The following is a 23660-nucleotide window of genomic DNA, read 5'->3' on the forward strand; positions in this document are numbered from 1 at the left end:
AGGAGCATGTAAGGCAATGTATGTTATGGTCAGTGCCATCTTGCACCACCAGTAAGCCTGTCTTGCATCCAAGATTTTGTATACACTTATTCTGCTTCTGTTTGTCAGTAGGGATGGTCAGTATAAACTGAAGTGTTGCTAATAATCTTGAGGAAGACCATTAACTTTTAAAAATGAATTTGAACTCCTAGCTGGTTACTGAACAAAGTACACTCCAAGATTTCAGATTTTAAACAAGCGCATTTATTGTACAAGAATAAACAAGGCAAGTACTTCTATTTTCACCCACTTGAGGGTCTTGAGGGTTCCTTCACTTCTCCTGGGATCAAACCAAAGTGTGCCACAGGTCTCAGGAATTCACTTTGATTTTTCTGAGTGTTCCTGCTATTATCTAAAATCTGAGATTTCTTGCAGTCCTTCCACAAGCATCCAGCTACACAACCTTTCAACATTCTAAGCACCTCACAATTGTGGACAATCTGGCATAAGTACGGGCTTCATAGCTCTTCTTGCTTTGTGATCAACAGCATGTAGTACCTTGTTTTCTCCAAGACGATCCACCGCCAGGTGTAAACTGCCTATTTTAAAGCTATTCCTAAACTGACTGTTTCTTTGACAACCCAAGCAAGTTAACCAAGAACAAATACTTCCTTCCTGCAATTTATTTGCATGGCATTCTGACACATCTGGGATGTACCAAGTGTACCTTGATCAGATGGGCCAATGGACCATGGATGGCAGATTGGGTTTAATTTAGATAAATGTGAGATGCTGTATTTTGGCAAGATAAATCAGGGCAGGATGTATACACTTAACGGTAAGGTCCTGGGGAGTGTTGCTGAGCAAAGAGACCTTGGAGTGCACCTTCATAGTTCCTTGAAAGGAGAGTCATAAGTAGACAGGGTGGTGAAGAAGGCATTTGGTTTGCTTGGCCTTATTGGTCAGTGCATTGAGTATAGGAGTTGGGAAGTCATGTTGTGGCTGTACAGGACATTGGTTAGGCCATTTTTGAAATACTGCAGGCAATTCTGGTCTCCCTGCTATAGGAAGAATACTGTGAAACTTGAAAGCGTTCAGAAAAGGTTTATGAGGATGTTGCAAGGATTGGAGGGTTTGAGAGCCTAACCAAAATTTGTACAGCTCCAACATAGCCTCCTTGCTCTTATAATCAATGCCATCACTGATAAAGCCAAGATTCATTCCTGTCGTCTTCATTTTGTTTTGTCTACCTTGGGAACACAAGCTGTTTTCTTTTCTGTATTGACTTTTTATATAAAAAGGCCATTTGTGAGTTAAATCATAACTTCAGCCAAAACTGCAGCTTGCTTTACACTATGGAGTTTACAGCTGTCCAGATGTGTTATGATATTTGCTCGTATTCTGGTTTAAATTTCTACCTTAAAAACACTTGCCTGGTATTTTGAAATTTAGATTAGATTAGATTACTTACAGTGTGGAAACAGGCCCTTCGGCCCAACAAGTCCACACCGACCCTCCGAAGAGCAACCCACCCAGACCAATTCCCCTACATTTACCCCTAACATGACAGGCAATTTAGCATGGCCAATTCACCTAACCTGCACATTTTTGGACTGTGGAAGGAAACCGGAGCACCCGGAGGAAACCCACGCAGACACGGGGAGAATGTGCAAACTCCACACAGACAGTTGCCTGAGGCAGGAATTGAAACTGGGTCTCTGGCACTGTGAGGCAACAGTGCTAACCACTGTGCCACCATGAGGCAGTGATGGAGGAGAATTGGTCCAACAACAAAGGTGGCATTTGAAGATCAGCAATTTTGATGTTGGTTGGTTTGGTGTAGACAGTGGTGAAGCATTGGCAGAAGCATGGCGACGCAAGTATTGTTGACGGTGATGAGCTGGCTTCTTCAAGCTATATCTTTTATTCCTTATTCTTAAATTATTTAAAATGGTGCTTTTTCATGGCGACAAATAAAAACTTTTCACTATTTTATTGTATTCATACTGTAAAATACACATGGAAATAAAATCAAAATGAAAATATTTCCAAAACAGGATGGTGAGTAGCTTGGAGAGGATCTTGAAAGAGGCGTGTCCCCATGTATCTACTGCCCTCGCCTTTCTAGATGGAAGTGGTCTTGGATTTGGAAAGTGCTTTCTAAGGATCTTTGGTGAATTTCTGCAGTGCCTCTTGTAGATAGTGCATGCTGCTGCTACTGAGCATCAGTGGTGAACGGAGTAGATGCTTGTGGATATGGTGCTAGTCAAGCAGCTACTTTGTCCTGCATGGTGTCAGGCTTCTTGAGTGTTATTGCACTCATCCAGGTAAGTGGTGAGTATCCCATCACAGACCTGACTTGTGCGTTGAAGATGATGGGCAGGCTTCAGGGAGTCAGGAGATGAGTTACTCACCACAGTATTCCTGGCCTCTGACCCTCTCTTGTAGTCACTGTGTTTGTGATGAGACCAATTGAGTGTCTGGTCAGTGGTGACCCCTCAGATATTGATAGTTGGGGATTCAGTGATGGTAATTGAATGTCAAGGGGCAATGACTAGATTTTCTTTTACTGGAGATGGTCATTGCCTGTTATTTGTGTGGCGCAAATGTTACTTGCCACTTGTCATCCCAAGCCTGAATATTGTCTCGACTTCTGACTTTATAATGGAGGGAAGCTCATTGATGAAGCAGATGAAGTTCATTGGGCCTAGGATACTCCTGTAGAAGTGCCATGGAGCTGAGATGACTGACCTCCAACAACCATGACCATCTTCCTGTGGGACAGGCATGACTCCAACCAGCAGAGAATTTGCCCTCTAATACCCCTTGATTCCAGTTTTATGAAGGCTCTGTTGAATGCAAACTAGATGTCAAAGGCTGTAATGAGGTCAGGAGCTGAGTGGCCAAACTGGGCCCCATTGAGCAGGTTATTGCTAAGCAAGTGCTGCTTGATAGCAGTGTTGATGACACCTTCCATCACTTTACAGATGATCGAGAGTAGATTGATGGGACTGTAATTAGTCCAGGTTGACATGGTCCTGCTTTTTGTGTTTGCGACATATCTGGACAATTTTCCACATTATTGGGTAGATACTGGTGTTATAATTCTACTGGAACAGCTTCGCTAGGCAACGGTACGTTCTCAAGCTCAGATCTTCTACTGTTGCTGGAATCTTGTCATGGCACAGGATCTTTGCAATATTCAGTGCATCCAACCATTTCTTGATACAACGTGGAGTGAATCGAATTGATTGAAGACTAGTATCTATTATGCTGGAAATTTGAAAATCTTAATTTCTTTGCTTATTCCATCCTCTTTGGATGAAAGGCCAACATTCCAATTATTTTCCTTTTGTAACATACCTGGAATGTCCAAGCTCAAGATTTCAACTAATTGACTTCAATTCCCAAATTTGTCCTTTGAACTGAAAAGTATTTTTTTCAACACCTTGCTTTGTTAACAACCTTTCTTTGATTTGGGGCAATTATGTAAATAATTCACATTTCTTAATGAAGGCAGGCAATTCTGCTCATAATTCATGTCTTCAATTCATCTGTTAACAAGCTCGCGTGTTGTTTCATAGCTTTTACCCTTCTAATTCTTATTTGTAAGTACACATGGAATGATGTTTACAAAGTAAAAACCTTGGGTGATCTGGCAATTTCTGATTTCTAGAATTTCAGGTATCTTACAATTACAAATTTAAATTTCCAAAACATAAAGATCATAAAATGACACATTTTGTCAAAACTAATGTCATTATTTACAGCCTACAAAAAGCCCAAAGCACATAAGTTAAAAGTAAAGTAACCTTGACAGCCATACCTTCGAGGCTGCAGCTATGGTTACGACAGATGTCATAACTTATGCACTGCTACTCAGTGAAGTTTTAAGTAGAAGTGCACTCTTAGATCCTCTATGGACATGGCCTCCTCCTGAGATTCCTTCTTCTATTCCGTCTTATGGTTGCTTATCCTACTGCTTAGTGTCTTCCTTCATGCTCCCAGACATGCTGTATCCCCGGAGGTAGCCTTACCAGACCAACTATGACTGAGGTGGGTAATTTGTAAAGGAGCCAACAACGGGTGGATCCCCCTCTTTGCAGACAAATTGTACATTGAACAGTATGTAAATTCAGCAAATATCACCTAGAAGTCAGCCTAAAGTACTAATTAACTTGCTTGGAAATCCTACATTAGCTTTTCTAAGTACTTCTGATGAGGGGGCCTTCCTCCATATACTTTGATGCTTTGTTGAGCAAGGCCAACACATGCTATTAATTTCATTCCAATATAGCCATCTCAGCCTGCAGTCAATTTGGCACACTCATCCAGATGATGATCTCTGCTTTGTACATGTTTACAAGCAATATCATCTGCACCACAGTGGTTTGCTTTGCATTTCATGTCATAAATGTTCATATGGATCTTCAACTCTCTGGGATCATTTGGTGGGATTGTGGCACCTGAAATGAAGGTTGTTATGGGCTCAATTTAATACCCACTCCAATATTTTAAAAGATTTCAAAATATAATAGCCTACATTGACATCAATATGGAAAACCATGAACAAGGGTGCCTTGGCACACCCACATGCACTACCTTACTAATATATGATTTTAGAATTGTATTATCACTGTTAAAATTATTCAGTAAAAGCGAGCATTACATTGTTTTGTAGCAGTGAGTCTACCTCTGGTACGAAGTTGTATTTATTTCTATCTTTGTGTTATTTTGTACACTTTGTTACAAAATAATTATTTGTTTCTAACCTAATACTATAAATTGTATGATGTGTTTTTTGCAATCATAAGGCTGTAAGTATTAATCTGATATGAAACAGTAAATTATCCACTTTGACGCATGGAATTGTGTTCCTCAGGTGTTGCACATTCGTGACTCTCCATCTGTGGCCTGAGCAGCTATAATGGGGGAGTTTAACCTTAAAGCTCCTCAAATCTTTTTTGGCCTAATAATGCAATTATTTGTTTAAAATGTAGTTAGTTACTTTCAAGAATGGTTGAAAAATTGGTTTTCCCAGTTTTTGGGTACTGAGATTCATGATTTGCAACCTGCTTGCTCTGGTTTCATTGGAGGTGGGCAGCTGGTAAACATGATGCTGCTATTTCGTTTGCACTTTTATAAAATATTAATGAGTGGATACGTGCTGCTGACTGCCTGTGCACTCTGTAGGGGGCTGAATAACGTGCTGAAAATGGGTCATGCAGTTGGCTGTCCCTCTTATAGGAACTGTAGACCAATTTAGAAGATTAAATGTGGAGCACCAGCACAAAGAGGATCCCAAGGTAATAGATGTGACTCTAATGACATTGGTGATGCAGGCAGTTACAAGAAGCGACACAACTGGAAACCTTCAAGGACCACCTTCAGAAAGAAGTAGGAACAGTGACCAGACTGGTCAACTCCAGCATCTGGCTTCAACGACTGGCGGTACTGCCACAAAATTGAATAGCCCCACGTGGAAAGCCAGAGTCAGTGAACACATCTTGATGTGACATCACCAGCTCCTCTCACTGTTCAATGCACCACTCTGTGCCACTCACCGAACAGCATCCCTGACTCTGAGTTCATAGCTTAACATCCAGGTATTTGTACAAATATTCACCCTCACACTCATCACCCACTGCCACCAGTTACTTTCAGTGATTCAGCTGTGTTAGGTACATCAGGAAAACAGTGCAGTACAACTGCGGATATTCTGCCCTCTCTTCTAGGATAAGGTGAGGCATGCTAAAAGGGAGCAGAGCAAAACTGGTGGAGATTAGGACAGCTGCATTTCCTGAGCCCTTTGGAGGAGATGACACTCCACATTATGGGGCCATTTACAAAAGAGTCATCCAGTGTGCTGAGATCTTGAGGATACTGGTATGTTCCTGCCTTAGCCTCTTCTCAACTCCCAGCTCGCTCTCATCCTGAGACATGAAATGATGAACAAGATACTAATGGTGTGACCATGTGTATCTTGCTTTCCGTCCCATCCCCTTTCCCTCACATCAAACTTCCTTTTCTGATTTCTTTTGCTTTCAGACAAACGAGAACAGCCATCTGCTCAGCCACAACAGTCCCAGGAACCAGAGGAAGTGAGAGAGCTAGAATCCAGCACTGATGAAGTAGCCCCATCATTTGATATGAAATTTCGAGCCAGCTGCTCAGATGCTTGCGCTGATTCTGTCTTTGAAGCTTCTATAGATTTTGCACGTGGTGAGTCACTAGGCATGAGTAGGCTACAGCCACACCAGCAGTAAAGGCTGATTCATTTATCAGCTGACTGGAGAGCAAGGTTGCAGATGAGTTCTGATGTAAAGAACTCAGAATGAGGACCTCAATGGGCAACATAAAAGGAGAATGCACATAAGCACACACATTGAAATGCTCATTAGCTGACCTGCCAGACAGTCTCCTGTGTCAAGGAACCAGGTGGAATCTGGCTCCAGCTTAGCAAAAGGCATCACAAAGCACTTGCCCTGTCTGCAGCTTTTGCTCCATTTCCCCAATGTCCTGCTGACCCAGAAGCGCCACAACTGCATGCCCCATACATATTGCAGCTTTTGTGCAAACAGGTTACTTACTCCTTCCCTACGTTGTGTCGATGCAGCAAAACTTCCCATCAAGTCAAAGAACTCAGCACAATACCACCAGAAACATTCCACAATACATCTAGACATTTTGCAATTGCAGAAGTTATTCAAAATTAATTTGTTCGCAAGTCGGCTGGTTGGCCTCTAGCAGATCAGCAGTTCTTACTGGATTGATGCAGACAATTTGTTGACTTGATCTTTGTGACTCAAATTAGGAACTCTGTTGTCAATCAGCCAGTAGGGCTGTGTGACATTAGAATTGTACCCCAATACTATTTTCAGTGCATGCAGGAAACCTCTACATGGGCACCCTTTTGAGAGAGCATGCCAGAGTCAGCTGGCATTGTGCACATCTCTAGAAGGGTGCAAAGCTCAATTAGTCAATAAAATTCAAGTTCAGTGTGATACATGGTTGGAACTAAATCCCTTGATTTATATTATAACGCCTATTATGTTCTGAGATCCATTCCTTCTAACTAAAGCTATTTGTGGGTATAATGGAGACATGCATACATTATCTGCTTCATTTCTTTGGCTTCATAAAATTTGTTTGTGTCCTTGTTTCTTAGGTGTGGCAGCAGCAGCAGGTGTAGGAGTCATCGCAGTAGCAGTCTCTGTGATTTATTTTGGGAACTTCATTGGTGTAAGTCGAACTTAACTATTATAAGTGAAACTACATAAAAGTGTTGCTTCATGCTTTTCTATTAAAAAAAAACCCTGGTTTTGCTAAGTTTCCATTGCTCCTGTCACCAAGCACATGCTGTCCTAAAACTTGCTGAAGCTAAGTAGGACTTTCTTTTTGTTCTATATACATAGTCAGCCAGCAAACCAAAGAGTGGCTGAGCACATAGAAATAGAAATAGCAATTCTTAATGTTCCATATATTTGAATGATAGCATTCTATCAATAACACATCACTAGAAATTAAGCTTGAATATATAAGTTAAGATGAGAATATGCACTATAAAAGCTCAATTTCTGAGTGCCTTGATCTTGACAACATTGCATACACAGAATCAACTTTATTAATCATGATAAGTTAATCCCTCCTACGAAATAGTTGTGGGTTTTTTTCTTGCTCTCCACCTACATGCACTTCAGATCTGGTATTTTGCAATGAAAATGGCTAATTTGTGTAAAGAAGTTTGAAAGTGATGTAATTCAATTTGAAACTAAGTTAAATCTAAACAAAGGAAACTCTGAAGGTATGAAGGGTAAATTGACTGAGGTAGACTGAGAATATACATGAAAACCTATGGTGGTAGACAAGAAATACCTAGCATTTAAAGAATTAAATAGTAAGTGATTGATTTATGACAGATTTACTTTTTTATCTGCCTCAAAGGAATCAGAAAGGGGGATCCAACCATGGCTAACAGGAGAAGTAATTCAAGATTATATTAGATCAACAGAAGAGGCTTACAAAGCTACTTCAAAAAAAAAAGTAGCAAGCCCAAGGATTCACAGTGTTTTAAAATTTAGTAATGCAGGAGAAACAAAAACCTGATATGTAGAAAATAGAACGTAACAGTAAACTCTCAAGAAAAATAAACACTTGTTTGGCTATGTAAAAAAGAAAGTATTAGCAAAGATAATTATGGGCCCATTAACAGACAGAGACAGAAGAATTTATAATGGGAATAAAGAAATGACAGAGAGGCTAGACAATATTTTGTGTCTGTTCATGGAGTAAGATAAGGGAAAAAAAAGCCAGGAATGCTAGAAAAATAAGGGATTAACAAGAATTTAGAACCAAAGGATACAATTTAAGAACAAAAGTAGTCCTGGAAAAATTAATTGGACTGAAAATTAATAAATCCCCTATATCCCTGATCTATATCCCAGAATGTCAAAAGAGGTTGCTATAGAAATAGTGGGTGTGTTAACGATAATTTTATGAAATGCAATAGATTCTGGAACAGTTCCTGCAGCATGAGAGGTTACAAATGTAATCTAACTATTTAAGAAATAAGGAAGGGAGAGAGAAAACTAGAACCTGCAGACACCTGATGTTAGTAGTAAGGAAAATGCTAAATTCTATAGCAAACGGATGTGATAACTATACACTTAGAAATTGATGCTAGGATGAGGATAGATTTTTGAAAGGGAAATCATGTTTGGTAAACATTGAGAGCTCTTGGAGGATGTAAGTAGTACAGTATGATGTTTTCAGAAGACTTTGTATTTTCAGGAGGCTTTTGATTAGACCCTACAAAAGAAGTTACCGTGAAAAATTGTATATATGTGATTGGGGTGACATGTTGGCATGAATTCAGAATTGGTTAACAGAGAGTAGGACTAGGTCAGTCACAGATTGGAAGGTTGTAACTACTGGGGTGCAGCAAGGAACAATGCTTGGCCTCAGCTTTTCATAATTTATATCAACAATTTAGAAATGTGGATCAAATGCTTCTAAGTTTTAATGACACAAAACTAGATGGAAATAAGACGTGAGGGAGATGCAGAAAAGCTTCTACGGTATTTACACATTGTGGGTGAATAAGCAAGAAAATAAGCAACAAATAGAATATAACGTAAAAAAGTGAGCTTGTCCATTTTTGTGGAAAAAAACTGCGGAGCAAAAGAAGTGTTGATCTACAAAAAAACCTGGATGTCCTTGTTCATTAGTCACTGAAAACTAGAATATAGGTGCAGCAAACAATTATGAGGGATTAGAACACGGGAGTGAAAAGATTTTGCTACAATTGTATAGGCCTTTGATGTAGAGTGCCTGTATTGTGTGTAGCTTTGGTCTCCTTATCAATGAAATATATACTTGCCACAGGGGAAAATCAACAACTGACCAGCAATAAAATTTGAGCCATACAAATGCCAGGCAATGACAATCTCCAATAAAAGACAACCTAACCATTGCCCCTTGACATTCAGTGATCTTACTATCACTGAATCCTAGGATTTTCATTGAGCAAAAACTCAACGGTACTTGCCACATAAATGCAGTGGTTATAAGAGCAGGTCAGAGGCTAGGAATACTGAGATGAATAACTCACGTCCTGACTGCCCAAAGCACATCCACCATTTACAAGGACTGTGATGGACTACTTCCCTCTTGCCTAGCTGGATGCAGCTCCTAAAATGTTCCAAACGCTTGACACCATCTAGGACAAAACAACCTGCTTTATGAGCACCACACCCACAAGCATCCACTCACTCCACCACCGACTCTCAATAGCAGTATGTGTGTACTACATTGTAGGTAAACTTACAGACCATGGTCTACAGTGCTTTAAAAAGGCAGCTCACCACTACTTTCTCTAGAACAACTAAGGACAAGCAAAAAAATGCTAGTCAGTCAGCAATGCCCATATCCATGAGTGAATTTTAAAAAAAAAAGCATAATTGGATTGTGGCATTGTCCTTTTAGGAAATTGAACCTATATTGTCCAGAGTTTAGAGGAATGAGAGGTAAGCTCATTGATAAATAAATATTAATGGGCTAGACAATGTAGGTGCAAGAAAAATGTTTTGCCAACTGTTGCAGGCTAAAACAAGCAGGCAGTATCAGAATAAGGAGTCCACCATTTAAGATTGGGATGCAAGATTTGGAATTCTCTATGCTGGAGTACTCTGGCTCAGTCATTTAGCATGTCCAAGACAGCAATTGATAAATTTCTAGATAGTAAAAATGTCAAAGGATATGACGTTATAGTGGAAAATAGTATTGAGATAGGGGGAATCATTCGTGATCTAGCAGAATAGAGGAGCAGGCTCAAGTGGCTAAATGATCTTTTCCCCCTTTTATTTCCCTTGTTCCCAAATGGAGTATTTTTAACGTAAGGACACATACCAACATACAAGTCTTTGTAAAGAGAAGAAAAATACATCACCAAAATGTCCATCTAGCAGAAATTTGTTTATCTTGGCTCTGCACTCCTGTATATACAATAATGGAAAATATATTAATTAATCTCTACTTTGAATGAATCCATATTGCATGAAAATCTCAGAACCAACTGCTCATAAAAATTGTGGATAAATAACAAAAACAAGATTCCATTGTTTTCATACCTTAATCCTGCTTCAATCTCAATTCTCACATAGGGTGGTTTTATGCTTCTTAAGACAGAAATGCTGTCAATGAATTCATTGGCACAGTACTCTTGATTTCTTTCTTTGTGTGGAGCCAATGGGCAAATGAGCTGCAATTTCCTAAAAGTTGTTCCTGCTGTATGATTGATTCACTCTCCTGTGGAATGGAAACAGCCATGACAAAATCCTCATCCCATATATTGTGTATGAAGCCATCTGAAAGAAATGGGGACTATAACAAAACATTGTATTCAACCAGCACGCATACAACCCTAACTGAAAGAGGGAGGTATTTAAAATTACTGGCATTGGTCTTAATGGTAAAAGATTCAGTATTTCATTTTTTTTTTAAATTAAGAAGTATCCCTTGGTGCTACTATCTCTCTTTGTATACATTGGAGCATGAATGCATGAGGCTCCAATGCCATTTCATCACAAAATGAACAGCAGCGAGTATTTTGATCCCAGCTTAACATTGGCTTCCCTGGCTCAGTGGTAGTTCTAGGAGAGCAGAGATGTTAAGTGCATTGTGAAGCTAACACGTGTCCATCTGTTTGTTCAGATGTCACCATAAAATACAAGAGTGGAAGTAGGTCATTCCATTTATCAAAATCATGACTGATCAGACATTCCTCAACACCATTTTCCTGTCTTTTGCCTGTAACCTGTGATTTCCTTACTATCTGTGCCTTGAACATATTTAATGACAGCCTCAGTAGCCCTCAGCAGGAAAGAATTCCATATATTCACTACCCTCTGAGAGAAGAAATTCTTTTACATGTCTTAATTGTGGGACTCCTTATTCTGAGATTATTGTGAAAGAATCCATATCATATATTGTAGGAGGAGCTGAAAACTATTAATGGCCTGGCCATCATTTTTCCATTAGACAACACTTAAAACAGACTATTTGGTAATTTACCTCATTTGTTTATGGAAGATTATGACCATGATTTTGTTTTCTCTGTCTTGCTTATGAAGTTGGCCTTGCATGTGAAATTTCCTAGTGCTGTAACAGCACTGTTTTCCTTTCTCATGTTTTCCTACAAGAGAAAATATGAAGTACGCTGACTATGCCACACTGATAACATTATAAATAAGCTGACTCATAGTGTTAACAGTATGCTTTCATCTACATGGCAGGAAAGACAAGTCAAACTGATAGCGCAATGATCTAGGCATAATCTTATTTTGAAGCCCCAACATCGTCCACATATTGAAACTACATTTAGCATGAAACGTAACAGGTTCCTTTGCAAGCAGTTATTGTAAATTTTAGTAGTTGAATCTCCTGATACATGGCTGGGACAGGATAGACAATAGTCTGAAACTAGTTTTGCAATGTTGGGAATGTGCTTTTTAAAAATAATGCTGTTTAACAACATAATGTGACAGGTATGTTGAGAATTTTGAACTCCCCTTTTGTTCTGTTGCAGGAATCAGCTTGAACACTGTATCAGCAATCCAACTCCTTTTTCAAGGAACACAAGATCCAGTTCCCATGCTTTTTTGACTGAAACTGTATTCTCAGCTCCATTTGAATAAAACCATTACACAGAGAGAGAAGCAACAGACTTTGGTGCAGTTTTTAGTCTTGTATTATTACCACAGAAATGGGCAGGTCTTTCATCATTTTTGACTGTCATGGTGGATGATCTGAATAAAAAACAAGTGACTGCTTTTAAATTGATTTTGGACCTTCTGAAATTGTTGGACAATAATAATTATAGTAGAAATCAACTAATTGTATCTCACTTTGCCTGATTGTGATCTTCATCTTCTTTAGTGGGAGACACTTTAATCTCTAAATAATTAGAGATAATCAGATTCCAACCAAGGGAATTTTATATTTACTGATGATAGTCAGGTCTCTTGAAAGGACGTTAAATTTGGATTACATATCGGACAAATGTGACCAGTGTGCACTGGCTGCAAATAGGATGAGACCAACTTCAACAGCAGGGAAGTTCATAACTTGTCAGTAATTAAGAAGGCATATGACTCTTGTAAATTTCACATGCTTAAAAATAGGTTGTCTCGGTTTTTCTGCTATTTTCCCCTGATGTTGACTTGCCCAGCTATTGAGTCCTTTGACTGCTATATGATGACCGACTAAAAGCCGACCAGAAAACTTTTACTCTCATAAGAAGCTTCAAGTCCTAAGGTTTTCAATCCTCATTCAGGGCAGCTGTGATGAAACCAGGTAATGGAAGAATTAAGAAAAGGACTCCACCTGATCAGTCATCATTGAGCCCTTCTACAAAGCCTGATCTACCTGTTGAAGGAATTTGCAAGTATTAGGGCTGGATTGCCTTCGAGGAGATAAAAAATGTGAGTTGTGAAACTTTAAGGAGGTACCTTCCTGTGCCATATTTTTGTTCCTCCGGATGGAACAATAAGGTAAGGGGATAACGTTGGGCCAGCAGCCTCCAGAGGCAGGACCAAGATAGTAAATGTTGTAGCTGGCCAGTTAGAAGACATGCCTCCATTCGTTGGGACATTAGCCCAGTTGTAATCATGACTTGTCATCCCCTCATCCTGGCAACAGAAGTGGTTTGTACAGATGGCCAGTCATTTGCTTTTCCACATGACCTTATTAGGAATGCTTAGATGACCTCTGAGAAAGGTTAATAATGCATTAAGGTAAAAACAATGACTGCAGATGCTGGAAACCAGATTCTGGATTAGTGGTGCTGGAAGAGCACAGTAATTCAGGCAGCATCTGAGGACAGGCAAAATCCGAGGTGATTTTGCCTGTCCTCGGATTTTGCCTGACCTCGGATGCTGCCTGAATTGCTGTGCTCTTCCAGCACCACTAATCCAGAATAATAATGCATTAAGCTTAGCAGGCAATAAGATACATCTTGCATGGAAACGGGTATGGCATGCTTGCCTCTATTGTTCGGGGCATTGAGTAGAAAAGTTGGTAGTTATGTTGCACCTGTATAAAAGTTTAGTGAGGCCATATTTGGCGTATTGTATGTAGTTCTGGTCACTGTACTATAAGAGGGATGTGGAAGCTTTGGAGAAGGTGCAAAAGAGGTTTGCCAGGATGTTGCCTGGATTGGAATGTATTTGTTATAAAGAGAGGTTGGACAAACTTGGTTTGTTTTCATTAGAGTGTCAGAGGCTGAGGGGTGACCTGACAGAAGTAGATAAAACTATGAAAGGTTGGATCATCAGAGTTTATTTCTCCACAGTGGATGTGCCAAATACTTGGGGTCATAGGTTTAAGGTGAAGAGGTTGGGGGTTGGGTGGATATTTATAGGAGGTGTGAGGGGCAAGTTTTTTTTTATATATGCACAGAGAGTGGTAGGTGCTTGGAAAACGCTGCCAGGAGATGTGGGAGAAGCAGATACTTAACAATATTTAAGAGGCATTTAAACATATGACCAGGCAGGGAATAGAGAGATCCAAACCATGTGCAGGCAGATGGTATTAGTTTAGTATGGCAGCATTGTTTGTATAGACTGGGTAGGCTGAAAGGCATGTTTCTGTGCTATTCTGTTCTGTGATTAAATGGCTGTTGATTGGATGAGAAAATAAGCGGCATAATATATTTCAAAGGGAATGTTGAATGTCTTTTTATTTTGATTGCCAACTTAGTGCCATGACCCCTATCTACCAACAGGATGAATCTGGCTGTATCAGAATTACTGGCGTAGGGTTGGTTGGAAGGCCCCACAATGGAGTGGATAAGTGTAGGAGTACTGCATGCAGATTAACTATGCACATTGTCACCCCACGCTAATATTTTGGTAGAAATTAGAATGGAGAGTCTCAGAATTGGGACCCACCCATCATTCTGTTGAATGCTTAATTTGATCCACGCCACAAAAATCCAGGTTGAAATGCAAGCCAATTCACCTTTTCCTCTAGTTGCGTAGCCAGGTGACACTGCTCATTTCTGAGAAATTATTACTTTGACAACTCCATTGCGAGTCACACTTTTCCATACTAGAACAAATTATTAATGCATAGGGTTTCTATAATTGTTACTATGAATGCATTTACAGTGGAAGTATATTCACATTTTTTAAACATGGGCATCATGTTTTCCACAATCTTTCCTTACACATGGCCATGTTTCTAAAACTGCAGCACAGATCCTGCCAGCCAGTGCAACGCAGACATGAGCTAGGGAGACACTGGGAAATTGGCATGCAACTCAGGTTGTTACTTTTGTGTCATTTTAAATTAATTGTCAGGTGGCAATCAATTGTTGTAGCGAGAGCTTGCAAGAACAGAGAAGGTATCAGCCCTGCTGCCATGACCTCCATCAGGAGCTGAACAAAATTAAATTGGACCTCAATATAGTATTTTGAGTGTTTATGCTCTTTATTATAGATGGTCAATTGCCTCTTTCACTGTACAGCTGCAACATGATGGATTGAAAACACCCAAGTAGATTATATTGGTAGTTTACTTGTGTGATGTATTTGGACCAGTTTTGGCACAGAACAAAACCTGGTCTCAGAACAAAATCCCCAAAACTGATATAGTCTCCATGTGCTAAATGTAGAACTCTATCAGCAAAGCTGATGATATGCTAGCCGTGTCTTTGTTTAGTGAAAGTGAATATTTGGATATGCCTAACCAAAGTAAAGCTGCATCTTCTACCTCACTATAACTTTAAGAATGTACTATTAAAAGGGTGTAATTAATCGAGCATTGCTAGAATCAGTGTTTGTGCCTAAACTATATATAAACTACATATAAACTCTATACCAGAAACGTAGATGAGATTCTAAGAGGCTACTTAACTGAAGAGTGCATAACTAGGAAAACACAGTTTAGGCTGAATGCTGAGATGACGAGAAATTCCTTAATATGAAGGATTTGAGAATCTGTGGAATTCTCTATCCCCGAGATCCATTGCCACTCATCTGATGAGTATATTCAAGATGCTGATCAATAGATTTTTGGGCGCTAAGAGGATCAAGAGACTTTTAAAAAGAAAATTACTTACATGATGTATCACCTTTCGTATCCACTGACATCCCAATGGATCTTACAGTAATACTGAAAATATGACCAATCTGCATGGAACAAGCTCCTTCAAAAAAAATTGTGATAACAGCCAGATAACGTTTTTGTGCTGTCACACACTGGATGTCGTGTTTTTCTTTGAGATAGTGTTATGGATGTTTCTACATTCATCGATGAGGACAAAGTGAAAACCTTAGTTTAGCATCTTACCTGATAGTCAGTGGGTCCAACCTGTGTCTCAGCCTTGAGTTTGTGCTCAGGTCCTGAACTGGGACTTGAGTCAGCTAGAAATGTAACCAACTTAACCATGGAACTATGTACATGGTTAAGTTGCAGTTTAGTATTGCATTATGATATTATTTATGAAAATGGACAATTAATATTTGACTTCAGTTATTTAATTTTAATACCTCAGACTTGGACTAAAAATAGTTTTAAAGAGGACACTGGTATGAAATAATTGCTGTTGTCAACTGACAAACCCAGCCAATCTACAAAGAATGTACAAAACCGGCAGTCTCAAAGTTACCACTTTAACCAAGAAGCACTGAAACTAAAGTTCCAGGAGTTTCACATCTGTTGTTTTAGTAACTCAATAATTGTACATCTTGAAGAGATGGATGGTTGTCTACATGTATCCACCTTGAAATGAAACACAGGCACAGATACCAGTATCCATAAAGGAATGTTATAATCAATAACCTTGAGCAAAAGAGGAAAGCATCACACTCTCTCTCTCTCTCTCTCTCTCTCTTCCCCCCCCCCCCCCCCCTCTCCTCCACACTATCACAGAAACCAGCAGTGAAACAGCAACTTGGAAAAAATGTTCAGTCAGAACTTAAGACCTCCAAACCTCGCCACTGCTAACGTGATAGGAAAGTTACGCAGCAATTGGAAAGAAACAGGAAAGTTACTCAGCAGTTGGACTCAGCTTTTCCTTCATTCTGACGACCCAAGATCTTGAAGATCTCTAACTATTTGCCTTTACTTTCCAACCTGGAAAGACACCTCTCCCCACTGTTACATTAGTTCATTACCTATATTTGCAATTGTTTTTTTTTATTTTGCGGGTAGCAGTTATAAAATTTCATTCTCACTCAAGAGAATCTTGAAATTAGCTCACCTTCATTTTTGATCTGGTTAACTAAAATTCATTGAAGTGTAATAGCCATATGCTACAGGGGAAAAAAAGTTGCTATACCTGAACAAAGAGTGAGTGATTAAAAAATTAAGACTGAGTGCTGTGACTGTCCTCATTTGGGTTTTGGGCATACGCCACTCATTCCTGGTGAAGGGCTTATGCCCAAAATGTTGATTCTCCAACTCCTCAGATGCTGCCTGACCTCCTGTGCTTTTCCTGCACCACACTCTTGAGACTGTCCTCATTTGGGTGTAACAATTGTCTGATCGTTGTGCTTTTACTATGGACATAAGTAGTATGTAAGATGGTTTATGTTTATAAAGAGTTCTAAAAGGAAACTAGCTCTTTTGGCAATATTACACAACATTGTGGAGCAAAAAGTCAAATACAATAGTCCTATATTATCACCTGTTACACCACAAACTTTGATAATTAGGCACTTGATCCAATTTGCTACTGTTGAAGATTAAAACTTCTGCTCTCAACCTCTTACTTGGTACATTCAAATTCCTGATTCAAATCTGACACTGCCTTTTTAGGCAGGTGTGGCAAAATGCTGGGTGATGTAACCCACATAGATAATGGAGTACTTCATTAATATCACTTAAATATGTAATAGAGAACATAACTTCAAGTTACAATAAATAAGCCCGAATAATAATAATAATTCCTGATTAAGGGCTTATGCCAAAAACTTCAATTCTCCTGCTCCTCGGATGCTGCCTGACCTGCAGTGCTTTCCCAGCAACACTCTCTCAACTCTGATCTCCCGCATTTGCAGTCCTCACTTTCTCCTATCTTGGCATATGGTCTTTTCCTTTTGGAATACATCACTTGGATGGAGGTAAAAACTTCAGCTTGTCTGTGTGTCTACGTGCTGTCAAGTTTATCGCTGTAAGATTAGGGTTGCAACTTGCAGTTATCTGTGGACTTTGTTGTGCTTATCATGGATGCAAGTTTGGAAACTTGTTTGGCATTGTTTTTGGTTGGCTGTTCTCATGCTGCTGTGGAAATTGTGTTGTTACTTTGGACTTCTTTGGGTAATAGGTTATCTTACATATCCTTATGTGGAACACAGATTACAGGTCACAAAATTGAAACCTGCCACATCCATGCAAGTCTCAGATGTTCCACTGAACCTTTGACTTGCAGTAATTGTTCCAGAGTCAAGCACTTTAACACGCTATTGTCTTGCTACAGTTACTTTGAAGATGTTCTTCTATCAGAATATTCTTCAGGTTTGCTGGAGAATTTGATGAGTATTAAGGCAATGACGAGTTCCATAAGCCTTTCGGCTAAGTTAGCTTCAGTGGAATCACATTCCATACCTTTGCTTTGACATCAGACTACAAACTGGAGGATCATTTCACCTGGCTGTTGGCAAAATTGACTGAAAATATAAGCCATCTTCCAAAATGTAAACATTAATGAACACAGTTGTTGGGATCTTTGCTGTCAATATCAACAATTTTAGGATGATTTTATTCTTTTTAGTCCTTCAGTGCCCAAGTGAGGAGACATTTGTGGATTTGAAGGTAATTGGTAAAGAGTAATTGTCTTTAAATAACGTCAAAGGAAGCAGGACATAAAGCATGCTTTTTTTTCAACATGTTTTCTGAGAAGCAAGATGATGGATCCAACTGTGAATACATGAGCCTTTTTAAAAATTGAAATGGATTTTGTCTAAATAATTTTCTATCTTTTGTACTGAGCACTGTTTCAGCATCTTTTAAACTGATTTTTGAAACTTCAGTTTCCTGGTTTTCATGTAAACTGCTTGTTTAAATAAAAAAAGAGAGAAAGAGATAGTGTACTCACTGAGCTTCCATTCAGGTTTACAACTTTTAGTTTTGATGATGCACTTCACTCTTGGTTGTAATTATAAGATGCAGCTCTGCATTTGTGCAGATTGATGGATGATTTGGGGGAAAAAATCTTTATACAACTGCTGTGCTGTTGTTAGCTTTCAGCTACTGTCACCAGATAGCTGCTATGTTCAGCTTTTTAGTGCCTACTTCCTATGACTAGATGTACTTTTTTTATGTTTTAGCCCTCAAACGTTTATTACCAGTTCTTGTTGAGTAGACATCTTGACATTTACATGGTGACATCATAGAATCCCTACAATGTTGAAACGGGCCAGTTGGCCCATTGAGTCCACACTGACTCTCCAAAGAGCATCCACCCAGACCCAACCCCCTACCTTATCCACATACCCTGCAATCCCAACAGCTAATTTACCAAGCCTTCATGTCCTTGGACGCTACAGGCAATTTAGCATGGCCAATCAACCAAACCTTTGGACTGTGGGAGAAAACCGGAGCATCTGGAGAAAACCCATGCCAACACAGGGAGAGCGTGCAAACTGCACGCAGTCTTCATTTTGACCACAGAGCCACCATCCAGCAGACTTAAAACAATCTGGGTTCTGTGCATTACGTACACAGCTGATTGAACACATTGCAGACTTTATTATGCAGTTACTGAAGGCATGGTGGACATCTTTCATATCAGAATGTCATATACCATAAAACATACCGGCCTGTCAGGTCTGCATCTATCCCATAGTACAACATTTTCCATTATAAATATGAAGATAGGAACGAATAAAAATGTTGACAGTGTGACATAGAAGGTTTGACAAAATATTATGTCAGGAAGTTTAACAGGCAAGGGATACATGTTACAGATATCTCTGCTTTTCACAACTCAGGCAGTTATGAGACTCCAAGTTGAAAGCATTGTTTGACTTCATAACCCGGGAGTAAATTGTTAGATTTTTACCTTGGTGTTAACCTGGGAGCAAGGCAACTGCCTGCTTCCATTTGACTTTTATTTAATTCAATAGTTAAAAATCAACACAATTCAATATTGGAATAGTGGTATTATGGCTATACTATAATCTGGAGGCACAGACTAATGTTTAGTGAAATTGCAATATAATTAATACATCCAAACTTTAAATCTAGTTTCATTAATGGTAACCATGAGAATTATCATTGTTGTTAAAATTCATTGTGGTTCATAAATGTCTTTTAGGGAAGGAACTGTGCCATTCTTACCTGGTCTGACCTACATGTGACTGCGGGACCACAGCAATATAATTGAATCTAATAAGCTATTGATAATTGGGAATTGGCAATAAATACAAGAAAGTTTCTTCTCCAGAACTCGAATAGAGCATGTTCTGCACACTTAAAGAAGACTTAAAGTATGCCTATTTATTCACCTGACTAAACTGCAGCTCTTCCAACTTGACTAAAAGAACCTGTATAACTTCTGCTTCACTTCTAAGGTGGTCCAACCCTATTTAGAAATGTGTCTTACTTGGTTTCATACCTTTGATGAGCTGTCATTTTTCCACCAATATATTTCAACACTTATTTCTTCATTTCTCATCTGGGCTAAATCTTTAATTCCTTTCAACCACTTCCTGAAATATTGATTTAAATTCTTATTGGGAGCAGTGGCTGGACACACTGGTTATAAGTTTGCAAAATGTACTGCTATTACTTCCTTAACAAATGATTCCAACATTTTTCCAAAGATTTATGTGAGATGAATCAATGCACTTTTTGCCTTTGAGTAAGTTTGTCACATTGTAGTTTTCAAATGATCTGCTAGGAAGTAGAGGAGTAGATTTCTGGTATTTTTCCAGAAATCAACAATTTTGGAAAATTACAATCAATGCATCCATTACACCTTTAGGATCCTACGAAGCACGCTGTCTGGTCCGGGATACCTACCTGCCTTTAGCCCTAATAGTTTGTCTAATGCGACTTCTTTAGGGATGAAGATGGTACTTAATTTAGTATTAATAGAACATTTGCACTCTAAAGCCTGACGCAAAATCTGTTTATCTCTTCTTCCATTTCCTTGTTCCCCATAACTGTCTGCCCGGATTTGTTTTCTAAGGGATTGATGTTCACTTTGACCTCTGTCTTCTTTTTAATACATATAAAGAAACTGTTATTGTTAGTTTTTATATTGTTCGCAAGTTTGCCCTTGTAGTTTATTTTCTGTCTTTATATTTTTAGTTGTCTTTTGCTGGATTCTGAATTAGTTCTGGCCTTTGAGACAATCACTAACTCTTGTCTCCTTATATACTTTGCTTTTAACTTAACGCATTCAACATCTTTGGTTAGGCATGGTTGGTTAATGCCTCAAACTTTCCTCCTTACTGGATGCATTTTTTTCCTGAGACTAAAAAATGACTGCTACTGCTTTACTTGCTGTCTTTCTGGCTAATCTGCCCAGTCCATTTTAGCTAATAATCCTGATATTTTTTAATTCCCTTTAAATTATTAGAAAGTTGTTTCTGACCCAAGTTTCCTCGCATTTGGAATTTAATGTTAAGTTCATTCACATTATGACCTCTACTTCCTAGCGGATCGTTTACTCATTGGTAATTTATTAAACTCATTACCAGATCTAAAATAGGCTGTATCTTGCATGGCTGCGTGACATATTGCTGGAGGAAAGTATCGCAAATACTCTTATGAATTTGTTGCGCTAGCTACTCTGTTCAACTTGATTGACCCAAACCAAAAAGATGATGAAAGTCACCCATAATTAAAACTTACTTTTTTTCAACTTATTCTTTGAGACTCCCTGTTTCACGAAACTCCAATTGCACTCTAATATAACAAAGCAACACTCCAATGCAGGCAAGGGTTTCATGGTCATCATTAGACTCTTAACTCCATATGCTTTATTGCATTCAAATTCCATGGTGAGGTTCAAACTGGGGTTCCCAGACATTATTCTGTTAAAATGTTCTTTTTGTAAAATCCATTTTTATTTTTAAAGCTATTATTAATTCTGCTACTGCTCTTGTTCGTTGAGCTTTCTGCATAATAAACCTCAAATTTATGACTTAATCCATTAAATTTTGGTTATCCCTATTTGTATTATGAACACATTATAATATTGAATGCCTCCTTTTCCATTCCAACAAGGAGTCTGTGGTCACTCGTCATAGCAAACAGAAAAGTCTGGTTTAGTAATTATGACCAGAATCAATAACGATCTGAATTCTGGGTGACATAATTGCTGTGGGTGAATTTCTGTCTTCCTCTATCAGTGTGAAATATAGCACCAGCAATTTGTACCTCAAGAGATGTGAGCAAGTTGCTGTGCTGGGAACTGATTATTGGTCTTGATTCTGGCATGTGAAAACTATTCTCTGAGGAATACTATTCAGTGAATTGCAGATGTTTTCCAGAGATAATTCCTTAATCTTTTGAATCGTCAGTTTGATGTAAGGCCAATTATTAGTTTCCTCACTTTCATGACTTTTCTGAGAACAAAATGTTCAGACATATGTTGTTGAAAGCTTCACCTTTATTAAGTATTTGGAGATCCTTAATAGGCTTAAAAAAAACTTCATAACATCTTTCCCGACAAATTATCCTTTAGTTTTGCAGAAGTTATTTAGCTATGCAACACAAAAATACAACATGTTTGGAAAAGTATAGCAAAATAGACAATTATAAAGATCGAATAATGTGATTATTTATTATTATCTTAGAGAGTATGAAGAACAGGTAACAGACTATCTTCATATTACATAAGGAAATGTTTCTTGTCTTGGTTATTTTATCCAATTTGATTTATTTCAGTTTTCTAATATACTATTGTTAAAGCTAAATTCTATGTGCTGTTAAAACATTGAAGTTACAAAGCTTAAGCAATCATTTAATATTGGTACAGGTACATTTTTATAAAATATGTTAAAGAAGGAAGCTAATAAAACAATACTATTGTGATGTGATTGACCACTGTGATCTGTTATGGATGAAACCCCTTGCAATAGCAAGTCCTGCCTTTCAAGTTCCTTTCCAAATTTCAAGATTTTTCCATTCACAGCATTCAAATTATTATAGATGAGACCAAGGAGGAGACATTCTGTAGCCCCTGAAAACTGGTGTGGGATGCAGGATTAAATTATAGTAGCATTCAATTAATTATTAGATGTGCTATTGAGTGGTTGCATCCCTGACCAGGAACCCTAAATCCATACTTGGCTAGCACCACCTAAAACAAGTCTGTACTATTTAAAGCAAGCCAATACACCTTAAATCAAGATCCATTTAGGCTGCAGCAGTTGCTGCAAGTAGCTGAACTGGAGGACGAATGAATATGGCATAAAATCACAAGAGAACATGCTCCAAGATTCTCTTACACTGCATTAGAGGCCTTGTGGTCCTTTGTATTCAGGGGGCTCAGAAGGCTTCCAGACAAATGTAGTGAGGCAGTGGGACCAGATAATCGACACTGTTAATTCAATAGTATTACCCTGAGGAACTAGAAGCAGTGTCTGGGTCTCATCCTCAACGGTAACTTCCCTTCTGCTGAGGTACTGTTTTAATCACTACATTGACTTCATTCAGTCTCTATAAACCACAACACATCCTAACACTAATTCCTTCACTGCACCTATTTTTGTAAATGTGTTCATGGGAGCTGGGCATCACTTGATAAGCTGGCAGGACCATCCATAATTGCCCTGGATAAGGTCATGATGTGTTGCCTTCTTTAATTACTGCAGTAATGAAGAGTAGGAACTTCCACATCACTGTTAGGAATGGACTTCCAGGATATTGGCCCAGCAGAAATTAAGGATTGGTATTATAATCTCAAATCAGGATGGTGTGTGACCTGGTGGGAACTTGCAGATAGTGTGTTCACATGCATCTGCTGCCTTTGTTCTTCTAGGTGGTAGATAGAATATTTTTGGAAAATGCTGTTTAAGGAGACTTGGCAAATTCCAGCAGTGCATCTTGTGGATGATACTGCTGCCACTGTGTGTTGGTGGTGAAGGGAGTGAAGTTTGAAGGTAGTAGATGGGGTGCCAATCAAGTATGTTGCTTTAACAATAAAATACTATGGATGCAGGAAA

The 23660-nt window shown here is 38.8% G+C and overlaps 1 protein-coding gene across 1 annotated transcript in view; it reads left to right on the forward strand.

Annotated features, from left to right (window-relative positions):
- odr4 (odr-4 GPCR localization factor homolog) overlaps window positions 1–12194 on the forward strand; it is a 117574-nt gene extending 105380 nt beyond the window's left edge. Inside the window, exons 16-18 of the mRNA XM_043699510.1 lie at window positions 6028–6201; window positions 7148–7221; window positions 12065–12194. Of these exons, the coding sequence (XP_043555445.1) occupies window positions 6028–6201; window positions 7148–7221; window positions 12065–12076 (260 nt within the window). The 3' untranslated portion in view covers window positions 12077–12194. The remainder of the gene's footprint in view (window positions 1–6027; window positions 6202–7147; window positions 7222–12064) is intronic.
- Window positions 12195–23660: the final 11466 nt, after the last annotated feature.

This window comes from Chiloscyllium plagiosum, chromosome 11 (assembly GCF_004010195.1).
Source record: "Chiloscyllium plagiosum isolate BGI_BamShark_2017 chromosome 11, ASM401019v2, whole genome shotgun sequence".
Lineage (NCBI taxonomy): Eukaryota > Metazoa > Chordata > Chondrichthyes > Orectolobiformes > Hemiscylliidae > Chiloscyllium > Chiloscyllium plagiosum.